Source organism: Pollicipes pollicipes, unplaced genomic scaffold (assembly GCF_011947565.3).
Source record: "Pollicipes pollicipes isolate AB1234 unplaced genomic scaffold, Ppol_2.1 Scaffold_7261;HRSCAF=8764_pilon_pilon_pilon, whole genome shotgun sequence".
In the NCBI taxonomy this organism is placed as follows: domain Eukaryota; kingdom Metazoa; phylum Arthropoda; class Thecostraca; order Pollicipedomorpha; family Pollicipedidae; genus Pollicipes; species Pollicipes pollicipes.
Window position 1 is genome coordinate 9,721,320 of NW_023597054.1, and position 23,600 is coordinate 9,744,919.

The 23,600-nt window shown below is 53.8% G+C and overlaps 2 protein-coding genes across 10 annotated transcripts; both read left to right on the forward strand.

Annotated features, from left to right (window-relative positions):
• Nucleotides 1-2,925: 2,925 nt before the first annotated feature.
• On the forward strand, nt 2,926-8,717 carry LOC119112883 (DNA repair protein RAD51 homolog 4). 7 transcript variants are annotated; one of them, XM_037237181.1, is made up of 6 exons: nt 2,926-3,111; nt 3,480-3,638; nt 4,375-4,487; nt 6,488-6,695; nt 7,126-7,303; nt 8,161-8,717. In XM_037237181.1, exons 2-6 carry the CDS (start codon nt 3,486-3,488, stop codon nt 8,511-8,513), a joined length of 1,005 nt encoding a protein of 334 aa, XP_037093076.1. In that variant the 5' UTR covers nt 2,926-3,111; nt 3,480-3,485; the 3' UTR covers nt 8,514-8,717. The 7 variants fall into 7 exon arrangements, with proteins under 7 accessions (XP_037093076.1, XP_037093073.1, XP_037093074.1 ...); XM_037237178.1 differs by having other exon boundaries at nt 2,926-3,039; XM_037237179.1 differs by having other exon boundaries at nt 2,926-3,039; nt 3,480-3,626.
• A 1,689-nt stretch (nt 8,718-10,406) lies between these two features.
• LOC119112044 (uncharacterized) lies at nt 10,407-23,437 on the forward strand. 3 transcript variants are annotated; one of them, XM_037236016.1, is made up of 9 exons: nt 10,407-10,444; nt 12,673-12,812; nt 13,167-13,345; nt 13,949-14,139; nt 14,880-15,054; nt 15,477-15,663; nt 16,020-16,142; nt 20,208-20,274; nt 21,490-23,437. In XM_037236016.1, the coding sequence occupies exons 3-9, from the start codon at nt 13,249-13,251 to the stop codon at nt 21,601-21,603; spliced, it is 954 nt and encodes a 317-aa protein (XP_037091911.1). In that variant the 5' UTR covers nt 10,407-10,444; nt 12,673-12,812; nt 13,167-13,248; the 3' UTR covers nt 21,604-23,437. The 3 variants fall into 3 exon arrangements, with proteins under 3 accessions (XP_037091911.1, XP_037091912.1, XP_037091913.1); XM_037236017.1 differs by having other exon boundaries at nt 10,418-10,482; XM_037236018.1 differs by having other exon boundaries at nt 10,436-10,478.
• The last annotated feature ends 163 nt before the right edge of the window (nt 23,438-23,600 follow it).

Consider the following 23,600-nt stretch of genomic DNA (forward strand, 5'->3'; position numbering starts at 1 on the left):
CGAATTAAGCCGGGACCCGTCCTCGATCCGAACTATCTGGCCCATGTATACACTCACGCGCCGTTCCGCTGATTCGAATCGTGCGCCGGAGGAAATCCCTTCCCGTGAGAGGATCATCCGTTCAGGAAGGGATTCGTCCGAATTATCGGCCGTCAGCTGTCTAAACAAAAAAAAAGAAAAATGCCTGGCGCACGCAGTTCTGTTCATAGCCATTTCAGCTTTTGTGCGGTTGTTACCGCTTTTCCACGGGTTTTTAGCTATTGCTCGAGACGGTTCAAGTCCAAGATGGTAAGGGAAAAGAGAAGGAAGGTGAAGTTGACACCATGCTGCTAAAACTACTCTTATTATTGAGGGCCTTGAGTGGCTGGCAGCACAGAATGCTCACGTAATTTAGCCTTGCTAGGCGCTTGATCTATGCAGACAGCAGGCGTCGACGGTGTTTGGTGCTATCTTTCCGCCTAAAGGTTAGATTAGTTTACATCTGGGGCAGGCTCCATGCGTCCAAAAGCCAGATGGAGGTAATATGGTTATTTATATAGCTTTGACTTGTTCTCATTTTAATTTTTGGATTGCTCAAAATTCTTGCAGAGAATGCCTCCAAGTTTTGTTCATTAAGTTAATACCTTAAGTCCCCAGGAGTGTTTTTGCAGATGTTCCTTAAATTAGGTTGCTGGTTGCCTGTCAGTTTAATTTGTGTGAGAAAGGTAGCTTAAAAATTGCTGCACGATATGACGGATGAACAAATATAGATCATTGCAGTCAGCTCGGAATGTGAACTTTTAATGGTAGGACCGAAATTGCCCAATGATGGGGTCAAAACAGCAAGAAAGCAAATGTGAACACTGGATGAAAATAGTTATCATTTCTCTGCTAAATCCAAGTTTGTGTGTTCCATGTGCAGGAAAACAGTGCATAAACTAACACCTAACATGATGGCACATGCTGCATGGAGAACACGTCTGTGTTGCATATCATCACCTGTTTTTGTGCTGGTGATTAAATATGTCACCTTGGTGCTTTTTTGTGATGGGTGTCTTTGCAGGCCACGAGGTAGGTAATTCAACTGTTCAACAATTCTTGCAGGGAGTACCAATAGTTCCTTTCATTAGGTGAATACATAAATGCCCCAGGATTGATTTGCAGACATTCCTCCTGTGACTTGAACATTTGGTTGACCACCTATTGGCAGGAGGGATGTGCTGGATATTGGTGACTGGCTTGTCAAGGAAATATGAAGTTACGTCACACTGGTAGACCAACTGGCAAGGAAGTGGGGGCTGGAATATTTGTTTTTGATGCAATTAGGCTGTTTGTTGCTTGTCGGTTTAATGTGTGAGATAGGTAACTCAATAATTCCTGCATGATGCAAAGGATCAACAAATATAGGCAATAGATAATTGCAGTCAGTGCAGAATGTGAACTATTTTTAATGATGGGACCAAAATTGCCCAGTGATGGTTCCAAAATGTCAAGAAAGCAAATGTGAGCACTGGATGAAATTAGCTGTCATCAGTACTCTGTCAAATCCAGGTTTGTGCATTTCATGTGGAAGAAAACAGTGCATAAACTAAGTAAACCTAACCTAATGCCACATGATGTGCAGAGAACATCTGCAGTGCACATCATTACCTGTTTTTGTACTGGTGAGTAAATATGTTGCCTCGGTGCTTTTTTGTGACACGTATCTTTGCAAACCATGAGGTGGATAATTGAGCTGTTGCTATAATTAATCATTTGTTATGAATTTTGAGCCCAGATTGCTTTTGTCATGACAGCTCTGGGGCTGGTTCACGTTATGATCTTTGGACTGTGCGAACACGGCTGTTTGTGCCACCTAGCCATCAGTCCATATCAGCCAATGCTGTTGACTGCAAGGATATCAAAGTAGTATTTCAACCCTAGTATGTCAAGAAAGCAAATAGCTGCATTCTGACTTGCCAGTCCATGCCAAGTCTAAATGGCAATGCTGCCCGCAGGTACTGATGATGCATTGGATGGGGAAAGACAACATAGTTACACAATTTTTGCCACTAACTATGTAGCATTCATGAGTCATTTCTGTAGCTTAGCTCACTGTTGCAGGCTGCTCATAAATGCATTGGTGCGGGATTAGGTAATGTGTTTCTTGGGCTGCGCAAAGTAGATGACATGATGCTGGGTGGCATACTGATGAGTGTGGTAAGTTTGTGAGTGTCATTGGCCAATACAAGAAAATACTGATTTCGTGCTAGTTAGTTTCCTGCTAGTAAAAATTTGCATATAACACTGCTTATGTGACAGATTTGGCAGTGCTGACTGCGCAACTCCTGTGTTTCAAGTGCTATGGCTTGTGCTGTAGCTACAAAGCCTATGAGTCCCGCACAGATCATTTTTCCAACGGAGTCCATCTTCCTCCTCGCCCTCAAATCTGTCTCGCGCCCGCCATGGCTCGTGACATTCGCCATCCATACGCAGAGTACCGGCTTTTTTCTTCTTGTTTTGTTCAGTTCGCCTCAAAAGCGCAGTTTTCGCCCATAACCCGTTCCTTGGTTCGAACTAAGCGGGATCGAACTATCGACCGTTAATCCGACGTAAAGCCGGTTTCGCCCATGTAAACGCCCCTCGCCGAGAGGGTTAACGTCGCATGATCCGTTCCGATCTTAATTCGAATTATCCTCGGCTGCCCATGTAAACCGGGTAAGTAGGACGTTTCGCACGCTAGCCACAGGTATCGAATCAGACCCACACACCAACCATGGGCGACGTGCCATCAGGGCAACAAGCAGAGAGAAAGTATTAAGGGGCGTTTGAGATGTGGCCACACTTGCCTCGCCCAGCAGCCGCCTATTTATTCGCACCGCACCACCGATCTGCGAGATTTGTAATGCCCCGCACACGGCAGAACACGCGTTGGTTGGATGCGCTACTCTTACTCGGGAACGTCGCTATCCCACGAGTTACGTATTAATGCACTCCCTCCCCCACACCCTCCAAACGCTGCCAGGCGACAGTGATATTCTCTTAAACGGTCTTGTCCTGGACTTCGTGATTAAATCGCCAGTGAGTACAGAAACTGACCGGAACTGATTTGCCACTAAGTCCCGTGCTACGTGAGAATAATGCTGGGAAAAGGTAACAACCCGGGACCCAGTGAAACTGGGCTTTTACTACGGTTTTTCCCACATGTATGCAATAAATTGTGGTCTTGAATAACGGTCGTTGTTGGCCATCTTTCCTGTATTGCCAAGTCTATCAAAGCAAAATAACATAGATGTGGTTTTCCCGTAGTTCCCTCTCTAAAGTGGCCACCAGACTGATTTAGCTGAGTTGGTTTATGTGCGGGATTATTTACGGGGCCCCGCTTTCCTCTCTTGGCGAATAACGCAAGCTGAAACCACTAAAAAAACTCGGTACGTATTTTTATAGGCTTGGATGCAGTAGCAGTTGATCTGATACAACTGGAAATTCCCTCACTTGATCGGATATTATTATTTTTGCAGGTCAGAATGCATCTCAAGAACAGCGAGTGTCCGTTGCTGACCGAGCCTATTCTGGCAGAGCTTAGGAAGAGTGGCATCAATACTGTGCTGGCCTTTCTGTCCAGAGACTCAGAGACACTCATTCACGTATGCAGCCTAACATACCAGGTCAGTATAACTGTAAGTAAATTTTAATCTTGCAAAATGTCATTTTTGGCCATGTTGCAAAAATCCATCCACAGTGCTGGATGTCTTCATGGCACGAGTTAGCTCAACCATGTACCTACAGGCTTGGGCTAAACTCAGCATTGTTTGGAATATATTTTGCAGTATGTTTTGGAAGTTTTTGCCTTAAATTACTTTTTCAGCATCACCACTTCCTGAAAAAAGTGTCTCACAATGTGCCGAAGTAATGGGTGGTGATCTGGAACAAATGCTGGAGTGCTTTTATTTATGGTATACATGCTGCCCTGATTTTTTGCTGTATTTTGCTGCTCTGTTAGGCCACTGACATAATGTAACACTAATTTTTCCCAGTCCAGCTTGTTAGTTGGAAAATGGAACTCAGGTAGTGCAAAAAAACATGAGATTGATATGTATGGAAGCTGCTAGTGCTTGGCTATTATTTGGTCCCAGATAGTGATCTTAGAAATACCCATATATCTGTTAATGTTTAGCTGTCCATCTCAGTGTGCATGCATGTGCCCAGTGCTCAAAGCAGTACCCAGGATCTGCCCCCAGGATTTCATAACCATAGCACTTTATGAGATTGTAGGCCCATCCTTAGGATCCAGGCATATGTGTTCCTGTATACCTTTATTTTTCTGTTGTGTTTTACTGTGTAACTTTTTAGCAGTGTAGCTTGTTTGACTTATCACTTAGACTCTGAACAGTTGGTAGGCTTTTCATGTTGCAGGAAGCAGTGTCAGTAAAGAAGGTGCTGCTTGCCAAGTACTCTGCTTTACCCCACCCTCTGGATGAGATTCTGGATGAAGCACCAATTGCACATCTTCCATTAGGCTGTGAAAGGTATGGTATGCACCAGGTATTCACATCATCACATTTTCCTCAAAGTTGTCTTCGTAGAGTGTAGCTGCAATATAATTTTTGAGTGAACATCAAATGACAATGGATGTCATGAATGCATTGTTTGTGTTGGAAAAATTTGCTGGGTTAAGGTTTGTTCTGTGGTCTGCAACAACACTCTTTTGGAACTAAGTCAAGTAATAGGAGTATTCACATCTAGGCACAATGCATCAGAGTTAAACAAGATGTAATGGACCTGCCAACACATGACAGTCGTCAGAACCCATTATTTTGTAATTTAATCATCAGAAAATGGACAGGATGAGCACAAATGCATGCCCTTCAGCATATTAGCATGCTCAAATTGTGTGGTGACACTCAGGGTCCCAGTATTTTTTCCATGAGAGAGTTACATCAGCACCAGAGCACACCAACTCAAGACCATACAATTTTGGAGGGAAGAATTTGCTCTCAAAGCTGTTCTTGATAGGCTGTTAGGAATATTACAAGTTTTGTAGTCATTTTGGTGAAAGAGTGAATCTCTGATATAATCCCTATTGTCAGCAATGTTGTGTGATGTCACACATCAGTTTCCATAAATCTACCATCCAAAGGCAAAAAGGCCTAGGTGCCATTAGGTAAAATAACATGTAGGTCTTCTTTGCATTTGGATAACAGAAGTGCACTACCTGCAGCTCCTGACCTAGGCAAAAGGCATAAAACTGTTCCTGGATGGCTGGATAAGAATGGAGTGGTTCTGTTACATCAAAATAGGTTATATGTTCCCCTAGAATATTTCACCATTGCTTCTTTATGCTTTGCAATGTCTGTCAGGCCTTGTTGGATGCAATTGGTTTTGCTGAAATGTTTTCTTGAATGCTTAAGTATTCTGGGGTGCACAGTCATTTGGATTTTGGTGCTGCTACTTATTTGCTTTATCAGCAGTCGGGAACCATTTATGTATTACCTGAACCCTTCCCTCATTGGAAGAAGCATAACCTTCTGTCTTTTTCACTACCTAAGTACCGCTGTGCTGTAAAATATGCCCATGCTAAGGTGCCCTGAAGAGAAGAAAAAATGTGTTATTGCCTCGTTTGATCGACTTCACGAACCAACTACCCTAAAGTTTGGGCAGAAGATGAACATCATCTGCAGGTCATTATAGACTCGTTTGAAATCGGTAGCACAATCGTTTCTACGTGATGCAAACAGTGCCAAAATGTCGAGGCTAGCAAAGGTTAAGTTAGTGTATGACTGTCACCCAATTAAAGACCACATTGCCTACTTCCCTTCAAAATTGTTGGCAATTTTCAAGTTATTTTATACATAGTAGCATTCACGGTGTAACTCATTGGCGAGAATGGCCGCTTGATGGCGCCCGTATCGACATGCGGGCCTAGCGATGTGCCCTGTGCTGCATACCACTCGTTGGTTTGAACTTGCGTGATACGTGTTGTCTGCCTGAATAACTACAGACAGCGGACAGCCCTAGTATTGAACAGTTCTTGCAGAATTCGATGCATCTGTAGTCTTCATGTCATACAACCCCTGATCTGTCTCAAGCAAATGACCCTCGGCTGACGCGGTTCGCTGCTGGTACACAGCTTGGACCGGCTAATCAGCTTCACCAGTTAATGGGGGGGGGGGAGAGGGGGGCAGGAGTTTGCTCGACCTGGGTCCTCGCATTCTTCCACTCCTTCCGACTCCCTTGAACTGTCCGCAAGGTGGCGGTGTGCCCACACGTGTTATCTGAGCTGTCTCATCTACTCTAATGCCCTGTCCTCGGTATTCCCCTGAGATAATGTTATCCGTTGCACGTCCGAAGCTCGCGCCACTGCCGTGCTGAGGCCGGTCCAGGCACGTCCTCCCGGCCAGCGCTGTCCACTGCCTATCCGCAGGTGATGGGGCTGCTGTGTCCTGTCAGCACTGCCCGCCGCCGTGCTCTTAGTCCCGCTGGCAGTGCGTGTCCTCACGCGGCGCCGTGTACCGCGCCTTGTCCCCAGCCTGGACGGTCTGCTGGGCGGAGGCCTGTCCGCCGGAGATCTGGTGGAGCTGTGTGGCCCGTTTGCCGTCGGCAAGACGCAGCTCTGCATGGCAGCCGCCGCCGCCGCCCTGGCCGCCGGCGCCCGCGTCATTTTTGCTGACACCAAGGGCGAGTTTAGTTCCGCCCGCTGCCGCCAGATTCTCCACCACCGTCGTGTCCCGCATTCGGTGAGGTCCCACGGACTGATGGAAGCTATGATGCATGGGTTGAAAAAACATGAGTGATGCAAATTCGCCACTAAGTTGATCAAAGACATACTGTCAGGTTCTATTGTGCGGGTTACCGTGTATCGTCGCCGCCGCCAGCCGGCAGTAGTGTGACCGCCTGCTGTCGGGGTTACCGTGGTAGGAGTGTGACCGTCTGCTGTCGGGGTTACCGTGGCAGTATTGTGACCACCTGCTGTGAGGTTACCGTGGCAGTAGGGTAACCGTCTGGCCTTGGGGTTGCCATGGCAGGAGTGTGACCACCTGCTGTGGAGTTACCGTGGCAGTAGTGTGACCACCTGCAGTCGGGGTTACCGTGGCAGGAGTGTGACTGCCTGCTGTTAGGTTACCGTTGCAGGAGGGTAACTGTCTGCATTTGGGGTTGCCGTGGCAGGAGTGTGACCGCATGCTGGACCGGATGCAGTACGCGGCGTGCAGTACGGTGCGTGACCTGCTGAGCCTGCTGGAGGTGGTGCGCAGCCGGCGACGGCTGCACGCCGGCCTGCGGCTGCTGGTGGTAGACTCGCTGGCCGCGCTAGTGGCTCCCCTACTGGCCTCGCCCGGCTTCGTCGGTAAGGTTCAGGGACGACCTCCTGACGGTAGCGGCCGTTCAGTACGCTAGGCCGGCCTGTCAACATCCATGTGTTTAGCGTGGAACATCACGCCATCGTCGCTGGATTTGATACCTCATATTTACCCTCATGCCGTGATGGTGGTCTGCTGTCGTGATGCTCATTGGAACACATTTGATTCAGGTTTACCCATTTGATCCAGGAAAACCCAAGCGTAATGGTGTCAATCTACTCATGTTCTTATGGGAAGCATCTTAGTCACCATGACATCTATTTGCTGTAGCAGTTTTCACTTCACACGCGGGTGCCAAGACGTCCGTCAAGGTCACACAGCTGTAAGGAAATGCGCCCGCATCGCATACCTGTGATTGCTTCGTTATATAACAAACTGTAAATGGGGTGGTGCCTAAAGACGTCAGTATCACAGTGGTGAATGGAAAGTCACTGTCCGGTGTAACTGTTCGTTAGGTGACCCTATCACTATGCATGGTCCATTTCTGCCACTTCCTGTCATCCCCTGGCCTCTTCCGTCTCCCGTTCACCCCTCCATTCTTTCTCTGCCTCTGTCTTTCTCCGTTTCACTCCCATTCTTACTCACATACTCACCCAATTTCCTGACCACCTTCCTTTGTTTTCCCCACTTCCTTTTCCCAGCCTGGATCTCCCTTTCCGTCTCCATCTCCATTTCTTTACATTTCTGTGCCTGAGGAGTAATAACCTGCATCATGACGTAAGCGTGACAGTATTGTGGTTATTTCATTCACTGGGAAACAGTGGTCTACCATATTGTTTGTCGTCGATGATAAGCGGTGTGATTTATCTTTTGCATCAAAAGCGAAAACGTGTCTGTTTTCCAGGGTTCGGCCTCCTGAATTTCCTTGGCACCACGCTGAAATCATTGGCTGCCGACTGCCGTCTAACAGTTGTAGTGACCAATCACGTGGTCCAGAACGAGTCCGGGGCGGCGCCTGGCGTGCACCCAGCGCTCGGATTGGGCTGGCTGCCCGTGCCGCACGTCAGGCTCCTCCTGCATCGTGAGGTTGCAGCCAATCACGCCTCTGAGCCACAGTTCTGTCTTTACGGCCCGCGGCGAACTGCTATACTGACCAAGAGTGTGAGCTCAGCCTGCGGGGGCAGCGCGGAGTTCCTGGTGACGCCTTCGGGAATTGAAGATCCGGTTTGCCTGAGAAATGAAGACTTGATGAGTTAATTTTTAGTATGTCAGTCTCTGTGCCTGCAGCATTGTGCATTGTGGCGAAGTCGTTTTTTAATCATTTCCTTACCCTTCAGCGGTCTGCTTAGGCAACGAGACAACCATCTTATGAAACATCTTGTGATATTTGTACCTGAAGTGTATGAGCGCTAGTTTACCCTGCTGGAATGTGCATTTGGAAGTGTTCGTAATAAAGTACTGCCGAAGTTTTAACGCGACTTTGTGATGGTTATGCGTTAATCTATGTTATGCTCGACGGTGCATCGTGGCGTTCTTTATATGCCACTTGTTTTGTGATTGCTAAGCCCAGCCGGTCTGCAAGGCCAAGCCCACCGAAGTGCAGAAGGCCGCGTGACCCGCGCGGGCATTCCTCTGTTAGCCACCATCGCAGCTGCTGTTGGTTGGCCAAATACAGAGTGTCCGCGATGGGATGGCGCCGAAGAAGCAGCACATCGCCGATGAGCGAAAGGTCATGGCTCCTTCGAGGAGGCCGTTGGAAGGTCGCCGTTTCACTGCTCTTCGTAGTCGCGTTGGGCGATCAGAGCCGAATACGAAGCATGGCGCCGGCGGCAGTGTGGCCGCATAGTGGTGGCCTCTATCAAACAGTGCTCTGCGCGGGCAAGCACGGACCAGGAGCGGATCTACCCTGGAGTTTTTTTTTGGGGGGGGGGGAGAGCCAACCGTTCGTCGCCAGCTGGCTGGTGTGGGGTCCGAGGTTCAGTGCACTTATCAAACACGATGTTTGCGCCGAGTATGACTAAGCCGCGTCAACATGCGTTTTGTTTTGATATTCAAATCACTTCCAACCGTTCTTCATAAAGTTTTTGTTTCCGAAACGGAAAGAGATGTTTGATACCGCACCATCAAAGTTGAAAACAGACGGTAAGTAGACGAAACTTTTATGCAGTTCTGGGAATGTTTTTGGGGGGCTAAAACATACTCTCAGAGCTTCTTGGGGGGCATGGCCCCGTGCCCCCCTCCCTCCCTCAGGATCCGCACATGGCCCGGACTGCCGGTGATGGGCCAGCGTCTCCGTACCTTACGTCGCCGCTTAGTTATGCGATCACGCTGCGATACGCCCTTGAAGATTTAGTGGCGGAACTCACATTGGGACCTTATTAGGCCAGTGCGTAAAGTTTTGCTAAGAAATTTGTATGGCCCTGCACAACATCAAACAGAAATGGTATGCTCCAGGACCACATGCGATGCCTCAGGTTTTTACAGAGGTGTTGGTGGTTCGTGCATGACATCCGATTTGCGTTGCCCCTGCTTTGGAGTCAAGTTTTTTGGTCGTGCGTAAAGAACGAGTGCGTCAATCTGATGAATTGATGGTGATCATGATAAATCACAGGTTTCAAAAGTAATATTCGGATGACAAGTTTATCACAAGGGGTTAATCGATCTCTGTTTGGATGGGACAATCAATGTCACTGACGACGGAAGCCCCGAGGTGACATGGGCGTGGGGAGGCCTTGTTGCGTCGTCTTTCTTTTACACTGACGAAGCGCGAAACTAATGCGATGTTTCTCAGGATGATGATGTTGAGTCCTGTGCCCTCGTTACGCTTCTGCCGCCCTAGACCCACGCTCCTTGACCACAGATCAACTGGGTTGAGCGTGCGTGTTGCAGCTAACCTAAGACAACCTTGGCGGCCATCCCTCCACACTTCATATTTTCACGTGCAAGGAAACATCAGAAGTGCAACTGGTTACCGTTCAACAGTTCCAGAAAGTACCCTGGCATGGCGCCATGAGATCGATGAATAGTGCAAGGGCACAAAACGTTTCAAGTACAATTCGCCGTGTTTTTAATGCGCACCCCGTATGTTTACACCGAACCTTGCCTGCATTAATCAGCTGCGGCGTACGCGGCGGACACGACAAAACCGCCCATCGCCGAAGGTCCACGGGCGGCTGCAGGGAGAAGTCGTAAGAGTTGTTTTGCATTTAATGGTGCAAGAGCGTACGTACGTGTAGGGTATTTCGGATCAAGTGGAGGGCATGGCAGTTATCTGTATTCAGAAGCTGGCTTTGTCCATTAGTGGAAGCGTTTCTTGCGAGTGATTCGATACCGAACCGAGCTCAACGTGCTTTGATTTGGTTCTGCCTGATTGCCATCACCGTTGCTGAGGGAATTCAGCTTGATGGGTGATAACCAAGCCTTGTAAACAAGCCTTGAGTCCTTTTCTTGTACCATGAATCAATTTTCATGTTAATCATTGAATGGATCAACAGAACATGTGATGCCAAGGATGATTCTGTAGACATACAAATGGGAACAAAGTTCAAAGTTGAGTGATTGTCAGGCAAAAATGTCATGCTCTAGACCTCCTCCTTCCAGAATGAAATGGTTTCTCTGCCCTACTACAATAGGTTCCATGTGTCATGTTGTCACAATCATCAATAATTGGAGATCTGCCGCACAGTTGCAGATAATGTGGTATTTGTTCCCAACTGTGTGAAGAGAAATGTAAAGCCCAGGCAGTTTCTTAGCATGCATTTTCCTTTGTTGTATTTTGTATTCAGGTTTGTGTTCATCAAGCTCTCAAAGTCAATATCTCAAACATTAGAGCAATGTTTGCTGTCACTATTGCAGGAAATGCCATCTAGTACCTACACAGTTTATTCTTGGTGCATAAATGTCTTGATACTTGTGACATGTACCTTGCACCTTGTTCATCTCAGCCTTTAATTTTGTATTTAATTTTAGATTGAATGTTTGCTTAGAAAGCATGGTATGCATCCTGCCAACATGTTTGTGAGATAGAACTTTTGGTCAAATGCACATAACTTACATGCACTTCTAGCATATGTCAGTCAGTGGTTCTCTGCTGCATGAAATGCCAGTCTCTGCATCTTCTATCGCTATGCATCATAATTGCAGCAATATAGGGGTGTGGTGCTCATACTGTAAAATGGTCCATTGCATTTGGAATTTAAGCAATGTTTGTAACTCGTGACAATGCAATGCATAGAAGCAAGTTTGGGTATAATACCTTGCACAGCTGGGCATGGGTGAGGTGGCAACAGGTGTGTTTGTCATCATAGAGCTCATGCCAGGTCTAACCTAATGGGTTCAGGCACTTGGGAACACACTGTTACATGTTTGATCAACATTTAAGAAAGTTCATCCTTCATGAGAGCCTGGTAGGGAAGTACATGCTGATGTAGCATTTGCTTATGTTGCTAGAACATTAGTTGGCCATGGATCTTGCTAGGCCTGGCCCAGAATTTCAGTTTGGAAATTGATATGTTTGCGGCAATTTACAGTTTTGGTGGCTATAAGCATATCATCTTTAAAAATGGAAATATCACATTCTAGTAGAGCCATACAGGCTGTGCAGCTTGCATAGAAATTTGTTATGTTATCTTTGTCCTGACAACTTTTTAAGACTTCCTTCCATTTTAGAAAAAAATCCCTGAAGCTGTGATATTTATGGCAAAAATTTTACCCCTTCAAAAATGTGTTGCCCTAGCTAAGCCTGGCTTTTGAAGTGAAGCAGGTTACCAGTGCTCAAGTAAAGCTAACTCAGCTTGTAATGGCAGCTAGCCAAACATTTTGTAGCATTCAGTCACCCAGCCCAGCCAGCCATGATTTTAGTGGGCTTTCCTTGCAGCTGCTCTCCATGTTTTGTACCAATTTCAGCACTAAGGAGTATGCATTTTTCATGTTAGGATGTTTAAATTGCAATTTGTTTCTCAATAGGCATGCCAGAAGACAACCAGGTGATGGCCAATTTTTCCCCAAAATTTGTGTTGCATTTTGAGACCTGGCTTTGAATACTGCATGGTGGGGCATAAACTGAGAGAATCTGGGTCACAGAGACCACTCTGACATATGACCTGGTTCACTGAGGCCAGTATCCAATGAGCAAAGAATGCATGCTTTGCAATACTTCTGTCACCATGACTGAAAAAGGAGAGCACTATCAGCTTGGCTGTCTTTGACCCTAATATTCAGTTCTTGCAAAATATCACTCCAGCCATTTTTAGGCAAAACTGCTTGTGAATGCACTTGCAAACAGCATTGGTTAATGAAGGTTTGCAGGCTCAGCCTCAAAGCATTCTCAGTTTCCCATCTGATTTAATTATTATAATTACCTAATATGATGTCCTTGTTGTGCTTTAATCAGAAACATGTCACATTTGTATTTCAGTGTCTAAGTGAGGTCCAGAAAGCATTATATTAAATCCACAAGACATTGCAGGCATAGGGTCCATCTTTAAACACAAGATCTGAAGAAGAAACCTGCAATAAATAATAAAGATGGAGCAGGACAGTGAAACCAACATTCCTGTAAGCTTTCAACTTGTACTGGCTGATTGGTAATGTGTTTGAAGTGCCATATTGTGAATGCTGTATTTTTAGTATTTTTCCCATTTGTTTACATATTTGGAATAATAACATTTCCTTTTGTTTGCAGAGGAATACATTGTTCCTCAACACCTTGTGATGCTGTGCCAGCATATTGCTTCAAAATGGTTCATTTTGCTGAATGAACCATATTGCATCACACTGTCTCATGTTGTCATCAGTCATCCAAGCATGTACTAGCATCTGTCTATCCACCCATGTCTGTGTGCTCGGCCGTCAGCCAGTGCTGGCATGTGATCGGCGGGGAGCGATCGATTGTTGCCTCCCCTGTCGCAGGTATCGGACGCCGAGCTGAGCTGCAACACGCCCACCCTCGGCTACTACTGAGCCCGACTACTACCTGGACGTGGCGACGCCCATGTACAGCTACATCCAGGACGACCTGCACTACATGAAGAAGCCCGTGCATCCGTACGACAAGAAGGCCGGCCAGAAACACTTTCATCTGCCCGAGGGTACGGCCCCGGCCTGATCTCTGGCTGCAGCGTATTTTGCGCCGCTTGATGATCATTGCAGGTCGACAGCTACCCCGCAATGTGTCTTTCTAACACGTGCTCATTCTCCCGCGTGACTTTCCTTTGAAGCGGTTTCCGGTGTTGGGTGACAGACCCCGTGTGCTCTGGTGCCGAGCTGACGTCGGCTATCGCGTGAACCGACCTGTATGATGGATCCAACCGGCATTGGCGCCGGGACACAGCCCTCGGCACCCCCACCGGCCCCCGGCCCCCCGACTTCCCGGCTCCCAAGGCCGTGTCCCGACCTTGGCCAGCGCTTGGTCGCGCTGCACCACCTACGACAAAAACTAGCTGCCAGCCGTCCCGGACCCGTCCGAGCGGGTCCGACTGAGAGCGACGGAAGACCGGACTACTCACACGTCCACACAGACATGTCTGTATGGTCTGGCGGTCGGCAGACCGGACCACTCAAACGTCCAGACAGACATGTCTGTATGGTCTATCTAATGGTTGCACTATCCTGTCCGTGACCACTGGCACCGGCGCGTCCTTGTGTGGCACCTTGACCTCGCCGCCGTGACGCTGTTCCCCCGCGTCCGACAGACAAAACGCGAGCGGCCGGTGCGCACGGCGGCCGGGCGCGGCTGGCCCCGCGGCCCGGCATGCTCACACTGGTGGACCAGCTGGCGCAGCGCTCCATGTACGAGACGTTCTCGCGCTCTCGCTCGCAGAGTCCGGGCTCGGCCGTCAGCAACGACGAACCCATCGAGCTGGCCCACTTCCCCGACGCCAAGGTGAGTGTGGGCCGGGCCGCGCTCGCCGCCGCCTTCTCACGCTCGTGCCGGCGCATGCGGGCGTCGCCTGGTGTCTGGTCGTTTCCGGCGGCGCGCTGGCCATTGTCGGTCGCGTTACAGCGGCGGCCGTACGCCAGTCGTTGCTGCCGGCGCTCACGTGCTGAGATGTCGTATTTTTTTCTTGTGCTGTGATGAGTATCACACTGGGATACTGCAGTGGTGATAGAGCCCGTCGCATAAAGGCTGCTATCCGCCGCGGAAAGTTGAAAAGTTTAACAGCTCTGCGCACGGTGGTATGTTCGGGCTCTATCATTGGCGTGTCTTGAGGACGCTTTAAGGTATTTGCAAATGCATTGGCATGGTTCAAGTTGTGCGTGCACGTAAACTATTAAGATCAGTCTTCCTGCCGAGCCTTTTACGATAGGGTTGTCACGGGTTTTGTTTCACTTCGTAACGTAATATTTAATTGACCGGCTCCGTCGTTGCCGTTGATGCTGTTGCGACTCTCGGTTATTGGTAATGCACGCTGCGGTGCGCATCTGTTCTGTGTGACGTAGTATTGCCGCTCCGTACCGTCAGGTTCTGTGACTGGCGGATTATCGGATCCTTTAGGAGTCTTGCTGTGTCTCCAGTATCTCGCACACGAGCTGTGTGTTGCCGATCCGTCACCAACGCACCGCCGCCGCCACCGCCAGGCGTGGGCTCCGTCCCTGACCCCCACCCCAACCGCGCCCCGCCAGGTGCCGAACCCGTCGCTGCCGGCGGCCATTGAGCGGGACGACTTTCCGGCCCCACCGTATGCTTACGCCGACCCGGAGCGGCGGCGCCGGCTCTCCAGGCCGATCAGACGACGTCGTCAACGACGAGGACGAGGTCGACGCCGAGCGGGCCGCCGCCGAGGACCCGAAGCTGAAGGTTGGCCGACGCAAACCGGGGCCGACGGGTGTCAAACTGAGGGTGGCTGCGTAGCCTGAAGAGGTCCAAGGATTTCAAACCAAGTGTGGATTTGGTGTGCCCCATTTCGAGATTCGTCCATGGCGGGAGTTCTTATATGCACGTTGGGAGCAGCACGAGCTGTGTTGACTTGGCTGACTTTCATGCGGTTCGATTGTCATAGGTTATACCGAAATGGTCGGGTGTGCTCGGGTCGCATCAGCCGGACTTTGCTTGGCTGCGTAGTCTGGTCCCTTTCACGTGTGCCATGCCCGTTTGCCGTGATCGGCGTGGTCCTGCCGGAACCGGGACAGAGCGCCGCACCTCTCGCATGCGCCGACCGCGCCCGTCATAGCCCGGACGCCACCTGCCGTTGCTGACTCGCCGCCACTCGGCGTCGGCAGAAGGAGGAGGCGGAGCTGGCCAAGATCGCCTCTGGCATGGGCCAGGTGTTCCTGCACGACCTGCAAGCGCGCCAGCACCAGCGGCGTCAGCAGCGCGCCCACCCGGACCCGCGCAGCACCTCACGGACGCCTTCGGCCGACCGCGAGCCGCGCTATGGCATGCGCTACCAGAACCCAGTCAACGCCTGTCAGTGGCGCCGCCCTAGGCAGGGGGCCGAGGGTGGAGCTGGGATGACGGGATGGAAATGTGGGGTATCGAAAACGAAATTCGATTTTGGTATGTGCAGTTAGACTCGAATATCTGTTTGGTCTTCCTCCAATTCCAGTTTCTGCTTTGGCGTCTCTGTTTGCAATGATTGCCTAACGGTAAGCTCTTAAACCATCTTCGCTATGTTGGAACTATTTCGCATTATCTGAAAAGCTGATCTTGTTCCTCTGGGCGCTATCCGGCTCCGGTGAAGCGCGAGGCTGTGTACTGGTCGGTGTTCGGTATTGATGCGCGGTCGGCGGCTCCGCCCTGACCGCGGCGACGCGCGCCGGCAGCTCCATCCCGTTTCCTGCACAACCGGAGCCTGGACGAGGAGCTGTTTTACTACCGGTACCACGGCTACCCGCCCGTCGGCTGGTCGGCCCGCGGGCACGCCACGCTGCCGGCCGCCTACAACAGTACGTATGGCTGTCGCGGTGGCCGCCCGGGACGAGGGTGCCGACGCTCAGCCAACTTGGCTCCAGCCCGGCGATGGGGCCTGGCGCTGTCCCCGGGAGCTGGTGCTGTCCCCGGGAGCTGGCGCTGTCCCCGGGAGCTGGCGCTGTCCCCTGGGAGCTGGCGCTGTCCCGGGAGCCGGCCCTGTCCCCGGAAGCTGGCGCTGTCCCCGGGAGCTGGCGCTGTCCCCGTGAGCTGGCGCTGTCCCCGGGAGCTGGCGCTGTCCCCGTGAGCTGGTGCTGTCCCCGTGAGCTGGCGCTGTCCCCGGGAACCGGTGCTGTCCCCGTGAGCTGGCGCTGTCCCCGGGAGCTGGCGCTGTCCCCGGGAGCCGGCCCTGCCCTCGGAAGCTGGCGCTGTCCCCGGGAGCTGGCGCTGTCCCCGGGAGCTGGCGCTGTCCCGGGAGCCGGCCCTGTCCCCGGGAGCTGGCGTTATCCCCGGGAGCTGGCGCTGTCCCCGGGAGCCGGCCCTGTCCCCGGAAGCTGGCGCTGTCCCCGGGAGCTGGCGCTGTCCCCGTAGGTGACGCTGTCCCCGGGAGTCGACACTATCCCGGGAGCTGGGGCTTTCCCCAGGGGTTGGCACTGGCGGCGGCCTGGGCACAATCCTCTGACCGGGGCCCGATTACTGCTTGGGCTTAGCTACGGAGACCTAACTGACACTCAGACAGGAGGGCTTGGCGGGTACGGTCGGTGGGGATCATGGCTTGCTTGGTGACGAGTGGGCTGAACTAAACCGTGTGAGACTCGCGGGCCGTGCTGATGTGCGTCGTGTGATGTCATGAGTGGTAGTCAGCTAGCTTATAATGTCTGCCGTCTGGTCTCGTGGGGTGCTGAGCTGTTTCGGGACGGAGATTGAGCCTGCGTTCCACACTGTAGCAGTGACAATCGCATTGCAATGTTGGTAGACATCCCCCTCCTCCTCCATTCAATCAGAATGATCCTCAGTAAACGACTGTGGGGTAGTGTAGTGTATGGGGTACCTGCAGTGTTGCGATAAAGCTACGCGTCAGGGAAAACAAAGGTACGGGATTCGATTCTCGATCCGATTCGATTCGATTCGATCCTGCCCTTTCTATAAGGGTGAGATGCAGACAACGCCCTATAGCCTCAGCAGCCGCCTGTGTTTCTGCCTGGCCGTCCGCATGCGTGCCGCCTCTGACCCTGCTGGGCGGTCCGCCTGTGTGCCGCCTGTGAGTTTGCCGGGCCGTCCGCCTGTGCGCCGGTTCTGACCCCGCTGGGCCGTCCGCCCGTGTGCCGCCTCTGACCCCGCTGGGCCGTCCGTCTGTGTGCCGCCTCTGACCCCGCTGGGCCGTCCGCCTGTGTGCCGCCTCTGACCCCGCTGGGCCGTCCGTCTGCGTGCCGCCTCTGACCCCGCTGAGCCGTCCGTCTGTGTGTCGCCTCTGACCCGCCGGGCCGTCCACCTGTGTGCCGGCTCTGACCCTGCTGGGCCGTCCGCCTGTGTGCCGCCTCTGACCCCACTGGGCCGTCCGCCTGTGTGCCGCCTCTGACCGGCCGGGCCGTCCGCCTGCGTGCCGGCTCTGACCCTGCTAGGCCGTCCGCCTGTGCACCGCCTCTGACCCCGCCGGGCTGTCTGTCCGCCCGCCTGTGTGCCGCCTTTGACTGCGCCTGACCGCCCGAGCAGACCGCGGCGCCGGCGCGCCGGAGCCCCGCTCCAGCACCTTGCCGGCGGCCGGCCGGTACGGCGCCTATGGTGGTGGCGGCAGCGCGGCCCATTCCCTGACGGTGAGCCTCGCCCCGCGCCGCGCCGCCCCGCCCAGCCGTGACGCCCCACCTCGTTCTAGTGGCGAGCGCGCTGCGGCCGTGCCCCAAGCCCGGCTACGGCCTGGCGCCGAGCGGCTTCGCCGGCGCGTACGTGACCGGCGCGCGCAGCACGCCCCACCTCTCTGTGAGTGGCGGACGGCGCTGGTGGCGCGCCGCCGCACCGCATGACTCAGTGTGTCGCAGCTGAAGACTGGTAGTGGGCTTCGGGCGGAGAGCAGGCCTGGTAGCGGGTGTAGTGTGTGGCGGCAGGTCTGAAGCCTGTAGGTCCTGTTCCGCGGGTGGATCAGAGGTTGGGCTGTTAGTGGTCTCCGGATGGAGCGGAGCCGTCGGAGGTGGTATGAGGGTCGCGACCCTCGCCGCCTGTTCAGGGTGAGACAGTGCGGGACCACATTGTGTGAGAGTCTCAGATGAAATGAAATAGACCGGGTCGGGAATGCAGGCAGAATTCGTACCGTTTTGCCAATCCCAAGTGACAGGGAAGCGCCATCGTCGGTGCCGCCGGGTGTTGGGCGCTTACGAGCGGTGATGGGTGAGCTGCTGGAACCGGCTGGTCAGTGGTGGTGGGACGCCGCTTGTACATGCTCGGAGTGCGCTTCTGAGTGGACCAGCTGGCTGATTCCGTTGTGAGGTCTCGGAGAAACACCAAAGAGCCAGTGTTCACCATCAATGGGTACGCGGGGGGGGGGGGACGTTAAATCGGTCGTGATATGACCAGTTGTCAGGACAAAACTTTGGTTGTATGCTTTGTAGTGTGGTTGGTTGTGGACGCCCAGCGAGCAGTCCCCGGAACGCGGCCTATATGTTGAATCGCGGACTACCGCGCGCATATTCTGAAAAGCGGGTGCAAACGGGTGGCACGTGTTGCCTGGATGTGCAACTAATGCTGAGTTTTGTGGCGCGAGTTGTGTTGGGTTTGCGGTACGACCGCGGCGGTGGATTGCTGAAATGTCCGTTGGTCGTCGAAAGTGCGCTGTGTATCTGGACGGACCGTTGGCCAGAGGCGGCGTGCGCCGGTTGGGCGGGTCATCGGGGCCGCTGCGCGGAATCGGAAGGCGACTGGTCGGGTGGGAGCTGTCTGGTAACAGTCTGGTCTGGGCGGATCACGGGGCCGTGCGCGAAATCGGAAGGTGACCGGTCGGGTGGGAGCTGGCTGGTAACAGTCTGGTCTGGGCGGGCGGGCGCAGCCTGTTCGTCGGTGGGGCTGCATCTGCTGTCGTTAGATTTGGCTGTCGCGATTTACGAGCAGCACGCGTTGTGAACGCTTTCCGTAGCTCGGTGACGTTCCCTTTAAGTGATGTGATGCTTTTTTATTGAGGTATGGCATGATGCGACATGGCCTAGTTTTTGTTGCGTAAGCCTGCGTGGCATGCGGCCGTGAAGCTCCGGACCCTTTTGAATCCGGCTGGAGGAGAGACGTGTGCTGTGTGTCGCTGCATCTGTGTTGCAGATGTTTTGCTGCTCGCTTGGTGCATCGGCTGTGGTGTGACATGTGTTCAGCTCAATTTGTGCTCCAATCGGAGGATGGCTGCTTCTTGAACGGTTGAGCGCGGTCAGACTGTAATGTGGCGGTTAATATGGACGTCAGTCGGTATCTTGTTGGCGACTACCATGCTGCGGTCCTCCGCTGCTGGATACTGGCCGGGGGTCCGTCCTGTTCACTAGCGAGAATGACCTCATGCCCGTGACGTTACGTGGCGTCAGCAATGGGGCCAAGTCGGCCGCCCGCGGCACACCGCCAGAGGCTTACCGCTGCGGTCATCCAGAGGAGAGGCATGCTTCAGTCGGGCCGCGTGCTGAGCTGATGCTCGCGTGCTCTGCTGCCGACTGTTGGGGCTGGCTGGGGCTGTCGACTCAGACTGGCTGGGGAGCTGCGCGTTCTGTGCCCGGCAGGCTGCCGGGTTGTGGCGTTAATCGCCGTGGATCAGCACCACTTAGCGCTCAGCTAAGTAACGTTGGTTGTACTTGGGCCCTGTCAGCGACGTCTGCGCAAGTGAGGGTTTTTTAAGGGCTGCTACATTGCCGGCTGCATCTAACCAGGCTTTTCCGCCGGTTTTCCCGCGTCTGCTGTCTTCCTAAGAATATGCAGATGAGTAATTGTTTTTTTATTCGTAATCTTATCATGGGACGCCGTGACATGTCGTTGAATGTTAGGTATACGTCGGCTGAAACCGGCGCCGTGTCATGCGCCAGCCTCGTACACCATCGTTGCCAGTTGCCAGTTTGTTCTGATGTCGTGGGCCTGTGTTACAGTCGGACGGACGGGACTACACCTTTAGTTCGATCCGTCACCGTCCGTTGGACGGCACACAGTCGGAAGGTAGGTGGTAGGCAATCAGCGAGAGTGAACCCAGTGGTAAGGAAGGTCGAGAGCCCTTTCAGGGTCGCTGACCGCTCCTTTAGTGGGCGAATCAGTGCGGCTAGTTGTGGCGCTCCGGGGCTGGTGTGCCAACAGCTTATCTGGACCGATGTCCAAGGTGTCCGCTTGGAACCAGCGCCCACTGAATGCGGCCGCGTGGTGTCCGCCGCAGACTCTCTGGGCTCGCTGTTGGACGGTGACCGGCTGGCGCTGGGCGGCGGCGGCCGGGACCCGTCGGCTGTCTCGTTCTCGAGCGTGCCAATGCCGCCACAGACGGACCCGCAGAGTCCGTTCTATCGGCGCTCGCGCCAGGTGCCGCTCTACACGCCAAACCCGGACAGCAAGTACCCGGCGCAGCGGCTGCGGCTCGACCGCAACCGCCGGCTGCCTGACGACGTCGACAAGACGCAGCTGGAGGTCAGTGGCGGCCGGCGCCAGTGCCGAGGGGACGTGCGGCCCGGCCGCGGAACCCGCGCCGCCGCGGGAGCGGGCCACCGCCGGACCGGGGAGGGAGCGGAACTCGGACGGAGGAACGGGCGAGCACTGAAAGTGAAAGCACCCTGAATGCGGCTAGAGTCCGGGCGCAACGCGCCCTGTGGTGAGGGCGGACCTCTGGTGCAGGTGTTGATGCCAGAACTGAGTCTGGGTCGAGTAAGGCCAGATCCTGCTTTGCTGTGACCCGGTCTTTAGCTGAAGACAGGCTAAACATAAGGTGTGTTTTTGAGGCTGCGATGTCTTGATTATCCGTGTGATATAGCTGTGGGCCGTCTTTGTGTGTATCGTCAGTGTGTACCGTCACTGCCTTCCATGCCGCAGCGTCATCTGACCGACTGTGTATGGTCACTGCCTTCCATGTCGCAACGTCATCTGACCGACTGTGTATGGTCACTGCCTTCCATGCCGCAGCGTCATCTGACCGACTGTGTATGGTCACTGCCTTCCATGCCGGAACGTCATCTGACCGACTGTGTATGGTCACTGCCTTCCATGCCGCAGCGTCATCTGACCGACTGTGTATCGTCACTGCCTTCCATGCCGCAGCGTCATCTGACCGACTATGTATCGTCACTACCTTCCATGCCGCAGCGTCATCTGACCGACTGTGTATCGTCACTACCTTCCATGCCGCAGCGTCATCTGACCGACTGCGTATCGCCACTGCCTTCTTTGCCGCAGCGTCATCTGACCGACGAGGAGTTCTTCGCCGTGTTCAGGATGAGCCCGGCCGAGTTCTACAAGCTGCCCGACTGGCGCCGCAAGAAACTCAAGAAGGCCGTGCACCTGTACTGAGCGCCGGTGCCGCCGCTCTCCCTCACAGCACGCCGCCGCCGCCGCCACCGTTGCTGCTGCTGCTGCTGCTGCTGATACTACACGGCCCGGTGCCGAGAGCCTCGCAGGCCGCGGGTGCTAGCGCCCAGCCGCCGCGAGCTCACAGAGCAGACCGAGCGCGTCGTCTGCTGGACACCCCGGTAGCCCGCGCGCGCCGCGCGGGCCGCCAGCTGGCAGCTCACCCTCGCTTTCCTTGCTCAGAACACCAGCGGCTGCCCTGGGCGCCACCGCACTGCGCTTCCCGGCGCCAGGCCCGGCTGACGACCCCGCTTCCCTGCTGCGGTCCATCCCAGGGAGCCGGCAGCGTCCTCTTCGTTCGTGTACCAGTTCGGTGGAGGTGTGGGCTGGGCTGCGTATTGGTGTCGGCTGTATGTGTTGGGTGGCCCAGGGTGAAGGCTCCGGTGACGGTGCGGTTAATCTCAATGAAGCCAAAGCGTCAGTACGTTGCTGTGTTCGTGGCATTCCGTTCGTGGCATGGGTTTTGTTTGCTCGGGGCCAGGTGCTCCTTGACCTCTTGAGTACTCCTTAGGCTTTAAAGAGGTATTCCGTTATGTTACGTCGTGTTTACCGTGCGAGGAGGGCTCTTATAACATGTCTCCATTTTCCGCGGTTGTACCCTTGCAATCGATCGTGATGGCCAAGCGAGGTTGTTGTCGAAGCTAGGACAATCAAAATGTACACACCGTAACGTTCCCGGTATTTTCGTCAAAAGCTCAGGTTAGGTACGTGCTGAAACTAGCTCGTTCGACCCGTACCATTGGGCAGAATCTCGACTCGTGCAATGTGCGGTCGTGATGTCACAGCCCGTGTCATGACTGTTCATGACATATGCCAGTCGGCGTGGGGTGACGCTGTTTTAGTTAGTTCACCTTCATGCACGTGCCATAGTTCGTTGCCCGCAGTGATGACATCTTCACACACGTGCCATAGTTCGTTGCCCGCAGTGAGGGCACCTTCACACGTACCATTGTTCACTACGCGCAGTAATGGCACCCTCACGCACGTGTCATTGTTCGGTGCCCGCAGCTGATGGGCTCTCTCCAGACCCACACGCTGTCGCAGGACGGGGACGGCTGCTGCCCACCAGCTGCACCCGCGCGCCATACATTACAGCGCGCCAGTAGGCGTATACCGCAGCGTACACCAGTGCCATAGGCTTCGTCGCGAACCGACAGTCACTGCACGGTGCGCACGTTCACATCCATACCTAGGTAGAAGCCTGGCAGATATGTTCAACATTGCCTTTGTACGCTCATCACCTGCTCGTGGAGCATCGTCCCTCCCGTCCCCCGCGTTTCACGGCAGCCGCTGTGTCGTGCGCCCGTCTCAGCTGTGATCTAGCCGCCCGGCTAGCTGTGGAACTCCCGCGCTCACGTGCCAACAGCTGGCTGTACGCTCCGCGTCGTGCGGCTGCTCCGTTTCTTCCGCCGTGGCCGTTCTTTTAAACGCTATGTCATAGACGTACGTCGCCGCCTTCGCTCCGATTCCCCCGCTGTTTTCTGTGATGGGTGGGTGATGGCTTCAGCGTCGTCCGGCTACTGCGGTCCTGGCGCTGGACGGGCCGCCCCGACCTCGGACCATGCACGCCGCTCCCGGTACCCCGCAGCGAGGGTGGCAGCCGTTAGCCGGTGCGTGGCGGGGACCAGCGATGGAACCCAGCGTGCTCACGGCGCCTGAGGCCCGCACGCGACTGACCTCGCAGGCCGTGGCATCGCAGGCTGCTTCCTCCCCCACAGCGTGATGGACCCGACCGCTCGTCCATTTAATCGAGCTTCGAATAAAGACTCGCTTGTCACCGTGTTTCTGCTGTTGAAACCGAGGCTGGCCTGAAGACCTGCCGGTGTGGTGGAGCGCGGTGCATGGGTTGGACATCCAGTGACCGCAACCGACACTCAGTTCCCTACCCGCCTCAGTGCCAGCGTGCCGCCCAGTTGACCGTCTATGCGTTCACCGTAAAG

Bases quoted from the DNA above. Each gene is read 5' to 3' on its own strand.
- LOC119112883 (XM_037237178.1), top strand. From the start codon at position 2,947: ATGCACTCCCTCCCCCACACCCTCCAAACGCTGCCAGGCGACAGTGAT. The intron at 4,488-6,487 runs GTATGGTATGCA...CCTTGTCCCCAG, and splicing joins CTTCCATTAGGCTGTGAAAG to CCTGGACGGTCTGCTGGGCG. The intron at 7,304-8,160 runs GTAAGGTTCAGG...TCTGTTTTCCAG, and splicing joins GGCCTCGCCCGGCTTCGTCG to GGTTCGGCCTCCTGAATTTC.
- LOC119112044 (XM_037236016.1), top strand. From the start codon at position 13,249: ATGTACAGCTACATCCAGGACGACCTGCACTACATGAAGAAGCCCGTG. The intron at 13,346-13,948 runs GTACGGCCCCGG...CGCGTCCGACAG, and splicing joins ACACTTTCATCTGCCCGAGG to ACAAAACGCGAGCGGCCGGT. The intron at 14,140-14,879 runs GTGAGTGTGGGC...GCGCCCCGCCAG, and splicing joins CCCACTTCCCCGACGCCAAG to GTGCCGAACCCGTCGCTGCC.